At 50.2% G+C, this 17,144-nt stretch overlaps 1 protein-coding gene across 5 annotated transcripts in view; it reads right to left on the reverse strand.

The window, feature by feature from the left end:
- NCOA1 (nuclear receptor coactivator 1) overlaps positions 1-17,144 on the reverse strand; it is a 298,889-nt gene that overhangs the window by 40,128 nt on the left and 241,617 nt on the right. For all 5 annotated transcript variants that reach the window (XR_014006493.1, XM_081188396.1, XM_081188397.1 and 2 more), the window contains 5 exons: positions 16,560-16,739; positions 13,542-13,637; positions 12,376-12,516; positions 9,246-9,393; positions 6,327-7,659 (listed from right to left, as the gene is read on the reverse strand). Coding sequence is in view for 4 of the 5 variants with exons in the window: in XM_081188396.1 (XP_081044522.1) it covers positions 6,327-7,659; positions 9,246-9,393; positions 12,376-12,516; positions 13,542-13,637; positions 16,560-16,739 (1,898 nt within the window). In the remaining variant the exon portion in view is untranslated. The remainder of the gene's footprint in view (positions 1-6,326; positions 7,660-9,245; positions 9,394-12,375; positions 12,517-13,541; positions 13,638-16,559; positions 16,740-17,144) is intronic.

Here is a 17,144-nt window from a genome sequence, read left to right on the forward strand (position 1 = left end):
TTGGCTAGGTTTTAAACTGGTTTTTAAAATGTTTTGTAATTCTGTGCGCGTGATACTGTATTGTCAGCCACTCTGCGCTCCCATTGGGAGGAAATGCGGGACTTAAGTACCGGGGGGGGGGGGGAATAATAACTAAAGAGATTTATGTTGTGCTTCCTCAGTGCTCAAAGCACTTCACACGCCCTGTCTCAGAATATCACTGTAGGGAAGGCCAGGGCAATTATTGCAGAAGAGGGTTCATGGCAAACTGGCTCAAGGAGCAGTGTTTTCAGTTTCAAGTCTGTGCACATGTGGCCGGGTGTGCAAGGGTCGCAGCAAGAGAGGCAGTGCCGTGTAGTGGTTAGCGTGTCTGACTAGGAACCAGAAGAGCAGGGCTCTAATGCCCACTCAGCCATGAAGCTCACTGGGTGGTCTTGGGGGCCAGTGGATGCCTCTCAGCCTAGCCTACCTCACAGGGATTAAATGAGGAGGGGGAGAACCAAGTACGCCACTTTGAGCTCCTCGGAGAAAAAGGCAGGGTAGAAATAGGATAGATAGATGATAGATAGATAGATAGATGATACAGTGCTACCTCGGGTTAAGTACTTAATTCGTTCCGGTGGTCTGCTCTTAACCTGAAACTGTTCTTAACCTGAAGCACCATTTTAGCTAATGGGGCCTCCTGCTGCCTCCGCAGCGCCAGAGCATGATTTCTGTTCTCATCCTGAAACAAAGTTCTTAACCAGAAGCACTATTTCTGGGTTAGTGGAGTCTGTAACCTGAAGCGTATGTAACCTGAAGCGTATGTAACTTGAGGTACCACTGTACAGATTAGATAGATAGATAGATAGATAGATGATATAGATAGATGATAGAGATAGATAATGATAGAGATGATAGATGATAGATAGATGATAGATAGATGATAGATAGATGATAGATAGATAGATAGATAGATAGATAGATAGATAGATGATAGATAGATAGATGATAGATAGATAGATGATAGACAGATAGCTAGATAATATAGATGATAGATAGAGACAGGCATAGCTGTCAAGTGTCCCTTATTTGAAGGGACAGTCCCTTATTCCAGCGCCATGTCCCGCTGCTGTCCCTTATTGATGGATGTCCCTTAAATGTCCCTTCAATTTCAAAGGAAGCAGCTCCCCTCCCTCCCTCCCTGCCGGCCAGGGAGGAGGGAGGCTCCAACTGTGTTGCTTGGCTGTGTTGCTCACCCAATAAGAAGTCTAAGAACGACTGGGGGGTGGAGCTTGCATGCCTTATGTGTGGCTAGTTAATGCAAGCTGAGGGGTTTTTGAATGCTGGACGCCATTTTGTTGCACGTGCTGCTGCAAACTTTGCAGTGCAAAGCCAGGCCGGGGAGCCATCTTAAGTTGAGGCTGCATAGGCCTTGTGGTGCATGTGATTCAGATTCTATTCAGTTGAACCTCTGGTTACAAAGTTGGTTGGACAGTGTTCTCGAAGCTACCAGCATGAGTTTGACCAGACTGCAGGAGGACAGGAAGACTGGAGTGCCTGGAACAGGTGAGGCTGCAGGTCCCTTATTTTCAAGGCTGCTGGTCCCTTATTTTCAAATGTGTAAGTTGACAGCTATGGAGACAGGTGATAGATAGATAAGATAGATAAATATAGATAAGATAGATAAATATAGATAGATAGATGATAGATATAGATGATATAGATGATAGATAGAGATAGATAGATGATAGAAATTGAGAGAGAGAGAGATTCAAAGGTCTGCTCTTGGACAGACCCAGAACTGTGTTGGAAAACAATGTTGGTTAAGAACATTCTGTTGTGGATCTAGACACCAGCGAGAGAGGTGCCCCCTGAAAATTTCTGCTTGAGTGGCTCTCTCCTCCAGCGACCGATTTCATGGCACAGATGAGATTCCGACTTGCCCGCACAGTTATTATTCATTTATTTCATCCATTTATACCCAGTTCTTTAACACCAAAGGGGCTCCCGGAGCAGTTAACATGTACAAGGGTAAAAAAAGAAGAAGGAACGAATTCAAAACACCCGCTCCCCAAGAGAGATCACTGGAAACCAACTGAAGAGCACTAGGAACGCACGACAGCCCTCTTCAGACATTCCTTTGTCTGCACGCGACAAACATCGCCAGGAGGAGGAAGCAAGAATGAGCTGCTTGGCCTGGCCTCTGCATGATGGGGGGCAACTGTCTGCTGCAGGGGGGAGCCAGCTGTGCTCACATAAGCTCCCCCCTGCACACAGCCCCCCACGGAGGGTGAGAGAGGAGGTAAGGCTTGAGTGTGCTCATCCCTGCTGCTTCTTTTTGCATGGAGAAAGGGGCATCTGGAGAGGGCTTGGGAGGCACAGGAACCAGATAGGAAGCATGGTGGTGCAGGATAGGACCTGTAAAACCAGGGTTCAAATCCCCACCTGGCCACGGAGCTTGCTGGGTGACCTGGACCAGTCACTCACTCCCAGCCAAACCCACCTCGCAGTTGTGGGGAGGATGAAATGGGGAGAACTATGTAGCCACACCTGGAGCTCCTTGGAGGAAAGGCTGGTTATAAATTTGACAAAAACAATTAAAAAGGTAAAACGGTAAAGGACCCCTGGATGGTTAAGTCCAGTCCAAGGCGACTGTGGGGTTGCGGCACTCATATCGCTTTCAGGCCGAAGGAGCTGGCGTTTGTCCACAGACAGCTTTCTGGGTCATGTGGCCAGCAGGACTAAACCGCTTCTGCTGCAACGGGACACCGTGACGGCAGCCAGACCACATGAAAACACCGTTTACCTTCCTGCTGCAGTGGTACCTATTTATCTACTTGCACTGGCGTGCTTTTGAACTGCTAGGTTGGCAGGAGCTGGGACAGAGCAACAGGAGCTCATCCCGTCGCGGGGATTCGAACCACCAACCTTCTGATCGGCAAGCACAAGAGGCTCAGTGGTTTAGACCACAGCGCCATCCACGTCCCTAAACAAACCAAGAAACCAACAACTAGATAGGACTGCTTCCACAATGGGGTTTGCCCTCTCTTCTCCCTTGTGCCCCCTGAAATGGGCTGTGGGGGTGGGATCAGGAGAAACCCCCTCCCACAGAACAGCACAGGGAGGAGAGGGCTGTTCTTGTCTAGCCAAAATGCTTGCCCTGAAAAAACGATTGCCTTGGTGCACCGCTAAATTCCTCCCCAAGATTCTTTGTTTAGCTAGTCCAGTCCTGCGAATGGCTGCAGTTACTCGGGACCTAGAAAGAACCTTGCCCACTGCTCCCCGATCCTTCTGAACTGGAGATGCTGCCAAGGGCTGCAAGTGGTGGACCATCTGGCATACAGAGCAGGTACAGCGAAGGCACAGTTGTGTTTCCTAGTCCAGGATATCAAAACCAAATGGAAGCAGGGCCAGTGAAGATAAACAGTGCATCTGCTGAGCTTGACAGATCACAGGAGAGGCCTGAGCAAACCCATACATTTCAGGAGATGCAAAACCTGAGCTGTTAAATCTAACACTGAGCGCCTTGCAAGACCAAAACTCTTCCCCGAGGTAAATATAATTTCAGGGGTTTCGGAAGCTTCCAAATTGGCGTATTTCAGGTGCGCAGGTTCCTTCTGGCCCGCACGACCAAAAATACAACCAGCACGACAGGCTTCCTGCAGAACCGAGGTGCCCCCAAAGAGACGGCCTTTGCTTCTGATTTAGCGCTGCGATGGAACATGGGAAGCTGACATACGGCGAAGCTCCGTTTACAAAGTCTGGGAAGAAACCACAGAGAGCAGGCCAGGAGCAGCTGATGGGAAGCCGTCAACTCAAGGGCCTTTTGTGGGGCAGGATACAAAGAGAGCTGAAGTCCCTGTGCCGGATGGGATCACCAAGTGGGGATTCCCAGATGAATGGGCCCCTTAATTTAATTAGGGCGCTTTAGGGCACTATTTGTTATCTGAGGCTTTCCAAGGGGCTCTGGGCTATTCACACACAGAAGCCCCATTCTGACACAAGCCTGTAAGTGGCCTCGCACTTGAAATGTCAAACTCTCCCTGGTCTGTTTGATAAAAAGGATTAACACAGTCTTATCCATGTTGTCATCTTCCTCAACTGGAGAAGAAAAGAAAAGAAAGCAGTGCCCTCTCCTATTCATGGCCAGTTGTAATGAATATTTATACGCCGAAATCTCTCTTGCAGGGAACCGTCACTGCCATTTAATAACTCTATTACAAGAGATAATGGTACCTTAAAGTTGCCGGTTCCCAGCCAGCGAACAGGAGGGAGACTGAAAATTCTCTTAGCCGTGCTTAGCCCATTCACAGACTCGCATCATATGAGGCTCTTGAATTCAGGAAATGTCGGGGATGAATAGCCCAAAGCCCTTTAAAAGCCTGTGAACTCCCTGCCCTCCTGTTGGTGATGCCAGAGGGGCTTCTGAAACAAGGTGTGTCTCTCCGTCATGCCAACAGAATCCACAATGAAGCCTTGCAACAGGCTTGACTGCAGAGATTTAATACCACTGATTTAAGCAATCATTGGGCACAAAATTCCTGCAAAATTTAATAAAACGAAAACACCTCAGTCCGCACGGAAGTTTTTCTTCTGCCTTACGCCATGGCAGGCACAAAGGGGCAGGCGTTGTGCCTAGCAAACAGTTCGCACTGCGGGCCTCTTTTCAGTGTGCAACTAAATTAAGTGATCTTTGAAGATTTGCCACTGACGCAGGTACACTTATCTGAGAACTGGGTCAGCTGCAGGACTCTATGACCAACAGTGACAACATGGGTGGTGCTTTTGAGGTCTTGCAATTTCACTATCGAAACACCTGCCTTTGACTTTTGAGTCATCAGATGCTGGTGTTGGCATGCGGCTATTACTCCATCTTACTACGATTTATAATAATAATAAATTTTTATTTATACCCCGCCCTTCCTGGTTCAGAAAGCCGGGCTCAGGGCAGCTAACAACAAATTTAAACACTTAATTGATGCTACAAAAAACAGCATAAAATACGGTATAAAACGTGAACAACAATAAAATCAAAAATCAATTTAGGGGGGAAATCCATCCAAGAAACATTAGATGATCACCAGGGCTAGCTTTATATTTGTGGTGCTTTATACCATAACATGAGCAAAACAAACCAACAAAGCTCCTTGTTCTGGGCTCTCTGGTCTGAAAGCGCAGCCCCCCCATCAGGCTTGCTATAGTGGCATTGCATGTCTCAAAATATATGAAGAGCTGGTGGATGTAAGGAAGACCATTTCTTGCCTCTCGGTTGCCAAGTGGCAAACCTGGCTTGGGTTTTCCTTTGTAGCGCAGATCGCCAGCCAGAAAAGGGAAAATGGATCGCCGGTGGGGTGGCAGATGGTTGACCCCACCCACCTGTCAAAGTGGTCTGCCAAGGGTCAGATCCAGTTCCCTATACCTGTTCTTAAGGCTTTGAGGATGGGGTGGAGAAGAGATGGCCACTAGCCGAGTGGAATCCTAGTGAACTTTGGCTCTCTGAAACTGGCTAGAATCCCTCCCCACCACAAACTCCCTTAGCCTGCAAAAGGGGCCCTGAAATTGAGGAAGGGGCATTTCAACCAAGCATGAGTTTCTGTGTATTTTCAGTAACAGAAAATAAATGAGCAGAGTGGACATAATATTACTGAAAACTATCAGTAGAAAACTCAGTATGCAGCTTGCAGGCTCTTGATCAGGCAAAAATCAACATGCTGTTCCTGACATCATTCCTAATGGCACTACCTTATACAGAGTCTGACCACTGGTCTATCTAGTCCAATATCCTCTACTCTGACTGGCAGCAGCCCTCCAGCAATGGAAGGCCTTCTCCGAGATTCATTTTAAACAGAAGATTGTGAGGACTGAACCTTGTGTGTACAACCCTTGTGTCTCACCCACTGCTTCCTCAAAGGATCAAGGCTCAACAGACAGACTGCAAAAGGGTATTTCTAATAACACCCTCCCTTCAGATGTGAAGGAAATAAGCAGCTATCTTATATTTAAAAGACATCTGGAGGCAGCCCTGTTTAGGGAAGTTTTTAATATTTAATGCTGTATTGTTTTAACACTCGATTGGGAGCCGCCCAGAGTGGCTGGGGAAACTCAGCCAGGTGGGCGGGGTATAAATAATAAATTATTATTATTATTATTACCCCCCGTCTAATATTGTGAGTTGAGCATCCACAAATCTCAGGGTCGCGCAAAAAGCTCACTTGCACTGGGATAGGTCGTGCAGTTGCAAACAGTTGCAGTGCCAAGCAAGGAAGGTGCAAGCCAACCGCGGCGACCCAAGACCCAATGTGGAGCGACATGTTTGCTGCTCTTCTAAGAGGAAAGGACCCCTTCCCCCGGGAGAGAAGACCCACCTGGCTCTGCGGCTGCAGCTTTCCCTCCTCTGGCGCGGGGGGCTTCGCGAGCAGGGACTGAGCGACGCCGCAAGGCTCCAGCTGCTCCGGGTTCTCCTTCACCTTGACGTCGTCCAGGCTCAAGGTGGGGTTGGACGCCAGCTCTTTCTCGTCCTTGTCCAGCAGGTAGCGAAGCAGCTGGTTGTCCTTCGATTCCTTCTTCTTTGCGGCGTCGGCCTCCAGCCGGGCATCCGGAGCCCCTGGGGCCTGGTTCTGCAGGGCAGGGGCCGCTGTTCCAGGCCCTCCACTGTCCTTCTTCTCCTGCTCCATGGCGGCCAGGCTGCCCATGTCCGAAGGGCTGCCCTCCTGGAGGAGCCGGTGCAGAATCTTGTGCCGCTCCGTCAGGGAGCTGTGGGAGGACGGGCAGGCACTGCCCACCGGGTTCCCGGAGGCAGGAGTCCCGGAGGAGCCCGTGCAGGACAAGGGCTCCTTGCAGCTGGTGTCCACGTCAGCGTGCCGCAGCTGTTCCTGGGCCGTGGTGGCCAGGAGCTGGACCAGTTTGTGGCTGGTAGCCTGCAGGCCCTTGTGGTCGCCCTCGGAGAGCTCCACAGGCTTGGTGCTGCCCGGGCCGCCATTAGAGTGGATCATGTCGCACAGGATGGAGGCGATCTCCTTGCTGTCCTTGGGCTCCGTTTTCACGGGCGGCAGGCTCATCCGGCTGGGTGAGTTCTGGTTGCTGGGCTGCCGCAGGACAGGGGAGGGTGTGGAGTAGCCCACCGGGGGGCTGGGCCCTTCGGCCAGTCCCTGCATGGAGTTCAGCGGGGTGCTTGGGTACGGCCTGTTGCCGAGGGAGCCACTGGAGCCACAGCCGCTCACCATGCCCACCGGGGAGTGCGTGGTGGGCATGGGGGGAGAGAAAGGGTTGCTTGGCACTCTGGGCCGGTGGACCAGTCCGGGGCTCACCCGATGCCTGGGGGACATGAACTGCGGTGGGGTGACCCCGGGGCTGCCCATCGGGGAGCTGTTGTGGCTCATGGCATGGCTACTGTTCTGGGGACCGGCTTGGCTCTGGCTTAAGGCAACGTTCGTTCCCATCTGGCTCCCAGGCGAACATCCGAAAGTGGCTTGGCTGGGGGCAGTGTTGCTGCTGCTGCCGTTGCCACCGCCATGTAGGCTGGATCCCGGCGGGTGGCCTGCTGCGCTGGCAGTTAGCATGCTACCGTTGGCAGGAGGGAGAGGGGAGGGCAGAGCCATGCCTTGTCCGGGGGAGATGTTGGGGTTCAGCGAGGGGCTGACGCGGGGAAGAGGCATCCCGGAGTTAGTGTTTTCTTGAGGTGACAGCGTGCCGTGTTCTCTGAGTCAGGAAAAAGAAGAGAGAGGGGGGCATGATTAGTGGAGGAAAGAGAGTGGCAGCTTGGATGTTTCATATGCCCTAAGGCTTGGTACCCGCATCACTTGGTAGTCCACATCACTGGAGGGAAGAGGGGTATAAATAATAGATGATGATGATTTGTGAGAAACATTAAAGGTAAAGGGACCCCTGACCATTAGGTCCAGTCATGGCCAGCTTTGGTGTTGTGGCGCTCATCTCGCTTTATTGGCCGAGGAACCAGCGTACAGCTTCTGGGTCATGTGGCCAGCATGACTAAGCTGCTTCTGGCAAACCAGAGCAGCGCACAGAAATGCCATTTACTTTCCCGCTGGAGCGGTACCTATTTATCTACTTGCACTTTGACGTGCTTTCGAACTGCTAGGTTGGCAGGAGCAGGGACCGAGCAACGGGAGCTCACCCCATTGCGGGGATTCGAACCACCGACCTTCCGATCGGCAAGCCCAAGAGGCTCAGTGGTTTAGACCACAGCGCCACCCGCGTCCCATGAGAAACATGATATAGGAGCTAGTTACCCACATGGAAATTAGAAGGAAGATCAGTGATCCCATTGCTTGATCACCTCTGCAATTGCCCCACAAACATTCACAGAACCGCACCACATGTGGCCAAATCCGCATCTAACCTTCTTTCTGTAACAGAAGAGGCCCGGAAGCCCAAAGAAGGGAAAGCTCCTAACTGGTTCTTCCTCCTCTTGAGCAACAGAGAGAGGCATCATAACCCCCTTGTGATTTTTCAGGGAACTTTGAAACCCAGGGTCTGCCTTAGGGGTTTCCTTCAAGTTCCACCTTCCCAGGGGTCAAAGGCCCAAGCGCACCTCTCTTCTAACGAGAGGAAAGGCGAACGAGAGGAAAGAAAGAGGAAAGAAAGCAGGTGGAGAAAACAGTCTTTTAAAGTTGAGGGGTGGGGGTGGCAGAAGGGGAATGAAAAGGCAAAAGTCATCCTCACACACACACCCTTCTGGTGTGTGTGTGTGTGTGTGTGTGTGTGTGTGTGTGTGTGTGTGTGTGTTTGTGTGTGTGTTTGTGTGGCAGTGGGGCTGCTTGCTCACAGCTGTGTCCTCTGAACGGCCAAGGCTCAAACACGAGCTCCATCTGTTCACATACACACTCTCTCTCACACACCATACTTCACAAAATGCGGTAAAATGTGCCATTTCCTGTCAATGAACAATCTTCACATTACCGTCGGAAAACTATCCTGTATGAAGGGGACACAACAGAGGGCACAGCTACGCTTCTGTTGGGCCTATGACCTCTTCTGCCTCGCCTCTTTCCCCGGGAAAAGCCCGTTTTCTGAAGACTGACGTTTCTTCTGAGTTTTTCTCAACAAGAAGTCCCAGACCAAATGGAAGAGAGGGAAGTCAACTGCTATCACTGATACATAAGAGTGCCACCTCTGTACCGGGTTTCTTGTGGGGTCGCAAAGGCGAAAAAGAGGCAGGTCCCCCAGCCAAGGAGCTCACAGCTTAATTCAGACAATCAGAGGGTGGGAGGGAAGGGAGGAAGAGTAATGAAACTGGGGGGGGGGGGCGTGTTCTTGAGACTCACCTCTCAATTATGTGGATGCCCATGATGAAAGGCTGCATCTCTGGGCCTTGAGGGCAGCAAAGTCTGCACTTGGTATGAGCGCTCAGGACAGTCCCATCGCTCAGTGTGAACCGGTAAGATGGGCTGAAGGCTGTGCCCCGTGTCATCACTGGGGAGGAGGGAAACGTGGAGCGAAGGGGAAAAAGAGAGAGAGAGAGAACGTGGGTTAATGGGCTGGGTTGCCTTACATTTCATCATTGTCAGGTGTTGGTGTGTTTCCTCGAGAGCAAACAGGCAAGACTCCAACCCAGGAGTCTGCAACCTTTAAGACAAAAAGAGCCACTTTCCGAAGAAAAAAAACCTGGGAGCCGCAAAACTCATTATAAAAAGTAACTTTTTTGTCACTTTTTTATTATTTCTTTGTTTGACCCCTCAGAATTACTCCTCCTCATAGAAATAAACGTTAAACTAACAAGTTACCTTTGTGTGTGTGTGTGTTCTTCACTCCCCTTCAAAACAGTGACCAGCGTACATGCCCCCTTTCAATGCAGTGACCAGCGTTCATGCCCCTTAAAATGTAGCGGGCGGGCGGGAAGGTGACGTCAGGACGGTGCGTGACTAACGCCTGCACCGCCCCCATGCGACGTCACAGCCAGTACAGCGCCCGCCACAGTGGGGAGCGTTGGGGCGCACAATGCGCCTCCTCCCCTAGCTAGTATCCGCCCCGGAGCCGCGGCAAAGGTATAAAAGAGCCACATGCGGCTCCGGAGCCACGGGTTGCAGACCCCTGCTCCAACCTGTCTTTTCCAGGCTTTATTATTAGTGCAAACTATTTACAGTGAAGAGTGTTGCAAGTTCATGTCCAGCTCAGTCGCTAGCAGAATCTGGGAGTGGGCGGTTCTTGTACCTCCCCCAGCGTAACAGTCGCGTGACCCCCAGCCTTCTCCTCCTCTCCTTGCGCCGAAATTGACTGGGCGCTGGCAAAGGGGTACTTCCCCCCTCTCCAGCCTGCTCAGCCTCGGTGTTGAGGCTCTCCCTAGCACCCCCTGGTCCCACCACCTCCTCTCCACTGGAGGTGGGGCTTTCCTCCTGGCCAGAGGAGGAGCTGCTTTGCAAGATCTTCGGAGGTTCCCTATAACACAACTGCCCTTCCACCGCTCGCTTCTGACCTGATGGCAGTTCCCTGACAATCATCATCATCATCATTTTTAATTTGTACACCGTCTTTCTATCTTACAATACTCAAGGCGGTTTACAAGCTGAAGAAACAAAAAATGTACATTTTCTAATGCAATACAAAAATGTGATAATAAAACATATCTTTAAAATAGGCAACCTACATCAAAAAGTAACATTCAACAATCATTAGAATATTATTAAATAATAATAACATATAAAAGTTAAACAGAAATCCACTCAACAGTTACAATAAATGATTTCTAAACTATAATCAGTAAAACAACGGCAAGCCACAGTACATAAAATAATACAATACAAATACCATGGCCAGTAATGATTCTGGAAGGGTTTTTGCTGTATAATGGTGTTTTGTTTTTTGTTTTGGTCCTCATATCAACGTGGAGGCTGGTGAACATGGCTCCCATTTGACAGATGGGAGAACTGAGGCAGTGGCTTGTCAAGGTTACCCAAGTCAGTTTGTGGCAGAGCACTTGAAGGGTGCTGGCTCCCAAATATTATTCCCACCCCTTGCCCTAGTGCCCAGGGAAATACAGGGAGATGTGGGGGGGGGGGGGAGAGAAAAAGACCCCCAGGACCTGGGTACCAGGAGGAAACATCAAACCACCACCACCACCCTACGCACAAAATATCCATAGACCTCATTATTGCCAAATGCTCCCAGGGCTACAAATGAGGAGAACCAATTCATGGAAAGGCAAATACGTTATTCTCTCAGCCTCCACACTATGGGGGTGATGTACTGACCCACCTTGTAGAGGTCTTATAAGGTCACACAGGGCAATGCGTGTAAGGTGCTTTGAGCACGCAGGAAAAGTGGCTTATAAATTTATCCATTAAAATATTTGTGCATATCAACGTGGTTTGCAGCAATAAAAAGATAAAGAGCTAGGAAATTTCACTATCTGTTCCATTTTTACCCCACCTTTCTTTCTCCAAGGAGTTCAAGGGAGCATGGGTTAGCTATCCCCTGCCCTGTGCCCACTTATATCATAATAATAATAATAATAATAATAATAATAATAATAATAATAACAACTTTTTATTTATACCCCGCCCTTCCCGGTTCAGAAAATCAGGCTCAGGGCGGCTAACAACAAATTTAAAACATTTAATTGATGCAACAAAAAACAGCATAAACTACAGTATAAAACGTGAATAACAATAAATTCAGAATTCAAAAATCAGTTTAGGGGGAAAGTCCATCCAATAAACATTAGATGATCACCAGGGCTAGCTGGCTAAATTAGTCCTATTTGGGCCAGCGAGGAGACCAGGGGAGAATTAGCTGTGGGATCCCAGTTAGCAACCCTGTCAGGCTGAGAGAGACACACAGAGAGAAAACAGAGCAGAAGAGAACAGAAGAGAGGAGAGAAAGAGAGAGAGAGAGATGAATATGACTGATCATGGTATACCCAAGGGAGCTTCAAGGCCATTGGGTACCCAATCTCCCTCGTCTCAGTCCAACACTAACCACAATGCCCACATTAGCCTTCTGGATAAAAGGTGCCCCCCTTCTTGAAAAAAGAAAAGAAAAAAGACTTTTGACCATCTCTATCCTCTTTCAGGACCAAGAAGGCAGCCAGCCTTGAATAACTTGGCTCACTCGCTTTCGTTCTTCCTTCCTGAAAGGGCTGCAAGAAGGCCTCGGACTTGGCACGCCACCCCTGAACTGCAGGCCAGCGGCCTCCCAGGCAAGGTTGCCATGGGAGTGTGGAGAGACAACTGGCAGCAGGTTGATGGAATCCTATTGAGTGTGCAGGCAAGGACCCCCCTTGCCAGCCAGAGAAGCCACGGGCATCAGTCAGCCATTTCAGCTACTTCCTTTGGGAGCGTTATTTGCCTTCTTTGTCTGGTGTGTCGTCCCCCGCCCCCCTTTTAGTTTTATTTTTCAGTCCGGAAAGCACTTATCCAGCAACAATGGCAGTGCGTGCAAAGAGAGGAGCCTTTTTACCTTCCTGAAATAGCTGCTTGGCGTAAGATGGCTCCCTGCCCTGAGGCTGGAAGAAAGCGTAGATGCATTTTCTCACTAAATCCTCCCAGCCGGTCCGGCCTGCCGCTCTCAGCGAACTGGTGTCGATGGAGATGATTTTACCTGAGCGGAAGGGAGAGAAGCACGTTAGGACTGAACGTCTAAAGAAAGAGCAATGGAGCGGTGCGGATTCAGAAGCACAGCTGACTCTTATCTATGGATCTGTAGGTGGTTCTGTTTTTTTATTTTTATTGAAATAAAAGTCCTCTGGATAGTTCTGGTAGTAGTTTTTTTTTTTTTAATGCACAAGCTGCCTTGACTGCTTTGTTTTGGAGGTTGAAAGGCAGGGTATAAATTCCTCAAGAAATAAATAAATACCAATAATGCATTTATTTAGGGAAGCTTTTAATGTCTGATGCATTACTGTATTTTTGTATTTTGTTGGAAGCCGCCCAGAGTGGCTGGGGAAGCCCAGCCAGATGGGTAGGATATAAATAAATTGTTGTTGTTGTTGTTGTTGTTGTTGTTGTTGTTGTTGTTGTTGTTGTATTGAATGTATATCCTGCCTTCATTCTTCCAGTTCCATCACTTGAGCTTCCCTGCTGCCCTGGCAAACAATTCCTACCCATTCTCCTGCTCAGGGCTCTTTTTCTAGAAATAAGTAAGTAGACTATTCCACACAGAGCGTTGGCCACTGTCCCTTCTCCTCCCTTCCCTTGCTCACTTCCACTGATCCCTCCCCTCCCGCCATGTTTCCTTATGAAATGGTTCAGGGGAACAACTGGGATGTGCCCACTGAGTTCTCCCCAGTTTTGAAGATAACAGAAGCCCCTCTTGCTGACACAGAACTCCAAACATACATAGGAACTGCAAACTGTGGCCAAGGTAGTGTACTTAGGCTACCAGCTGCTCTTAAGCAGGCATCCCCAAACTCAGCCCTCCATCTGTTTTGAGACTACAACTCCCATCATCCCTCGCTAACAGGACCAGTGGTCAGGGATGATGGGAGCTGTAGTCCCAAAAAAGCTGGAGGGCCGAGTTTGGGGATGCCTGCTCTCAAGTCAACCCTCTCCATGCCACGATTGGTGGCTGCACTGGGGTGAAATGCCCTCTGGGGCCAAGGGCTTGGCTACCCTTCTGAATGGTACCTGTAGTATCCTGCTTGGTCATGAAGGATTCTGATGTAGCAGGAGGTGCGGATCGAGGTAATCTTCGTGCGATGCATATCAGACAGGACTGCAAGTCTGCCGTGAAGAGGAGGAGGAGAAGCAGAAGAAAAGCAAGGTTGGAGGTGGGAAGGGTTATACAGAGCAAGTGCTTACCTGTGAAAAACCCTCTTTCTTTTTACTCGCCTCTTCCAGACTGCAAGCATCAGCAGCAAACCTCACCCAGCATACATGCCTTCAAAACCACTACAGTGGTTCCCCGCAAGACGAACGCCTCGCAAGACGGAAAACCCGCTAGACGAAAGGGTTTTCCGTTTTGGAGGCGCTTTGCAAAACGAATTTCCCTATGGGCTTCCTTCGCAAGACGAAAGCCCATAGGGAAATCTCCAGGACAGCGGGGAAGCGCAGCGCTTCTTCCCCACTGTCCTCGGACCTCCTCCGAAGGCTGGCGGTGGGGCAGAAAGCCCTTCTCCCCGCGCCAGCCTTTGGAAGGCTCCTCCGAAGGCTGGCGGTGGGGCGGAAAGCCCTTCTCCCCGCGCCAGCCTTCGGAAGGCTCCTCCGAAGGCTGGCGGTGGGGAGAAAAGCCCTTCTCCCCACGCCAGCCTTCGGATGGCTGTCCTGAAGACTTGCGGTGGGAGGAGGGTTTTCCTTCCCACCGCCAACATTCAGAATGCTGTTCTGAATGTTGGCGGTGGGGAGGAAAAACCCTCCTCCCACCGCAAGCCCCGGGAACAGAGGAGAAGCGCTGCGCCCCTTCCCCTCTGTTCCCGTACCTGTCCTGAAGGCTTGCGGTGGGGAGAAAAGCCCTTCTCCGCACCGCCAGCCTGGCAAGCGGTTTCCATAGGAACGCATTAATTGATTTTCAATGCATTCCTATGGGAAACCGTGCTTTGCAAGACGAAAAACTCGCAAGAAGAAAAAACTTGCGGAACGAATTAATTTCGTCTTGCAAGGCACCACTGTATTCCCAAAGAGTAAAGTAGATCCCCCTTCAAAGAAGATGTGACTTTTGTCAAAGGAATTACATTCCCTGCAACCAACCTGAAAACGGAACACGGAAACAGTGGCTCCTGACTGGGATTTGGTGTCACAGGCGTGAGCAGTTCGTAGGAGACATCCCAGAGAATGAAGAGGAGGAGGAGGAGTTTGGATTTGATATCCTGCTTTATCACTACCCGAAGGAGTCTCAAAGCGGCTAACATTCTCCTTTCCCTTCCTCCCCCACAACAAACACGCTGTGAGGTGAGTGAGGCTGAGAGACTTCAGAGAAGTGTGACTGGCCCAAGGTCACCCAGCAGCTGCAGGTGGAGGAGCCGGGAATCGAACCCAGTTCACCAGATTACGAGTCTACCACTCTTAACCACTACACCACACTGGCTGAACTGGGGCAAACGACTCTTTAGAGTGGTGGGCCTTAAGGAGGGACTCCAAGGAGGAAAGGGAGATGGAGGCAGAGAGATGGGACTTCTTGCACAGAAGAAAAGTCCTGGGGGATGCCAACCCATCTTTGTTAATTTGGGGAAAAGCTCTAGCAGGTTCCCCTCCCCCCCCCCGGGCTTAGAGAAGATCACTGAAGCCAAGCCTAAGCCAAGGCCTTTCTGCATTTCGCAATGAAAAGCCGTATTGTTGAGTTAAACCTTACACAGCAGCTGAACTACAGAAAGTTTGCTTGGGGAGAACGATTGGCACTGGCACAGTGGGTGTGTGTTCCTCATTGTTTGGGAGAATTAATTCTGAGGCCATTTGGATCTGGCAGCACTGTAAAATAAAAGGCAGCGGTTGAAAGCCAACTACTATCATCTCCTGGGCAAAGTATCTGCTCATAAACCCCTGTGTGATTTATTCCTTCCAGTCAGGATCTCCTGTGTAAGCTGCAATGGATTAATTCAGCTAATGCAATGGAACAAAATGGCCACCGTGGAGATATGAGCCCAAAGCGTTCTGATGGAAAGTCTATTTTGCATCAGGGGGTTGAGCCAGAGTGCAGATGTGTATTGAGATTCCAGTCCTGAACTCAGGTCTGCTAAACACACACACACACACACACACACACACACACACACACACTGTGGCGCTTGAGCAAGCTACACATGCTCATCAATGGCTCCTGGCGTCAAGGGAGCCAAGTAATGCAAATCAAGGGGGACACTCCTGCAGTGGAAGGGCTAGTTAGCAAACACCTGAGATCCACTGGCTGAGGATCTTCTTTTAACGGTCTCAAGGGAGACAACTCATTTGCTTCTCTGCAGCCAAGACCAGAAAGGTATTGTGCTTGTTTCTCCAATGTTAAAGGGGCCTGCCAATATTAGAAGAAGTGTTTGGATTTTTATATCCTGGTTTATCACTACCCTAAGGAGTCTCAAAGCGGCTAACAATCTCCTTTCCCTTCCTTCCCCACAACAAACACTCTGTGAGGTGAGTGGGGCTGAGAGACTTCAGAGAAGTGTGACAGGCCCAAGGTCACCCAGCAGCTGCATGTGGAGGAGCGGAGACGCGAACCCGGTTCACCAGATTACAAGTCCACCGCTCTTAACCACTACACCACACTGGCTCTGTACAAAGGGTAATGTGAAAGACAACAGCAGTTTATTAGGATTGCCACTGGGAAGAGGAAGGGGCAGGCCTGCGCCAGACCTTCTGGAACTCCTGCTTGCCCTGCAAGCAACGCACCTGCCACACTTGCCTCTCACTCAAGCCTGCAGCGCAGATGTACCCATGGCCAGCTGCACAGGTAGAACACCTCCCACCTCCCCAAGGGTGGGCTTGTGGGCTGTGTACATCGAGCTGCAGGCATCCTGAGTCCTCCCCTCCAAAGTGAGCAGGGAATGCGGCACGCAGAATATCAAGCCCTCAGAGAGCCGCAGTCCCCTTGCAAGGAAGGTCCTGCAGGAGGACGGCTGAGGACGATTTGTCCCTCCCTCCTCCTCCTCTCCCCAGAAATGCAACACTGCACACGCAAGCACTATTTCCCTCTCCAAACAAGCCACCGTCTGCTCCTACCTTCGCCTTCCTCCTTGATCAGTTTCGGCTGGGATACGGTGAAGCACTGCATGACCTCGTAACGCTGCCGGGCCTCTTGGTTCTCTGCCGCCGGCTCGTCCGGGGGCCGGATCAGCATCCTGCAGTTGAAGGTGTGGCTGTTGCGCCGGGTGGACTCTTGAGGCCAAGGGACGCCGTTCACTGCAGAAGAAGGGAAGATCAAGGAGCCCTATTGAAAGGCTTTGAAGAAGCGGACGTGCAAAAAGACCAGGATCTGGAAACTTGGCAGAGATGTGAAATCACGGCTCCCTCTTTTTAAAAAAAATCCTTATGATTGCAAGCAACCCCCCATTTATACATTCCAAGGCACCACACGTTTAAGTCAAATCACGTATATTTGAAACACCATTGGAAAAGCCTGCAAACACCCTGTTCTGCCCCTGCAGATGTTTCCGGGTTTGGTGCAATGCATGTGTGCACAGTTGCACACGTACTGAACATGTGCAAATGGGGGGGGGATTGCCTGTATATGAACATGGAAAGCTAACATATAGAGTCAAAGCCTTGGCTTCTGCCTGCTGTGACTCTCGGTGGCTCCCCAAGGTG

This window comes from Podarcis bocagei, assembly GCF_964188305.1.
Source record: "Podarcis bocagei genome assembly, chromosome: 3".
Classification (NCBI taxonomy): Eukaryota; Metazoa; Chordata; class Lepidosauria; order Squamata; family Lacertidae; genus Podarcis; species Podarcis bocagei.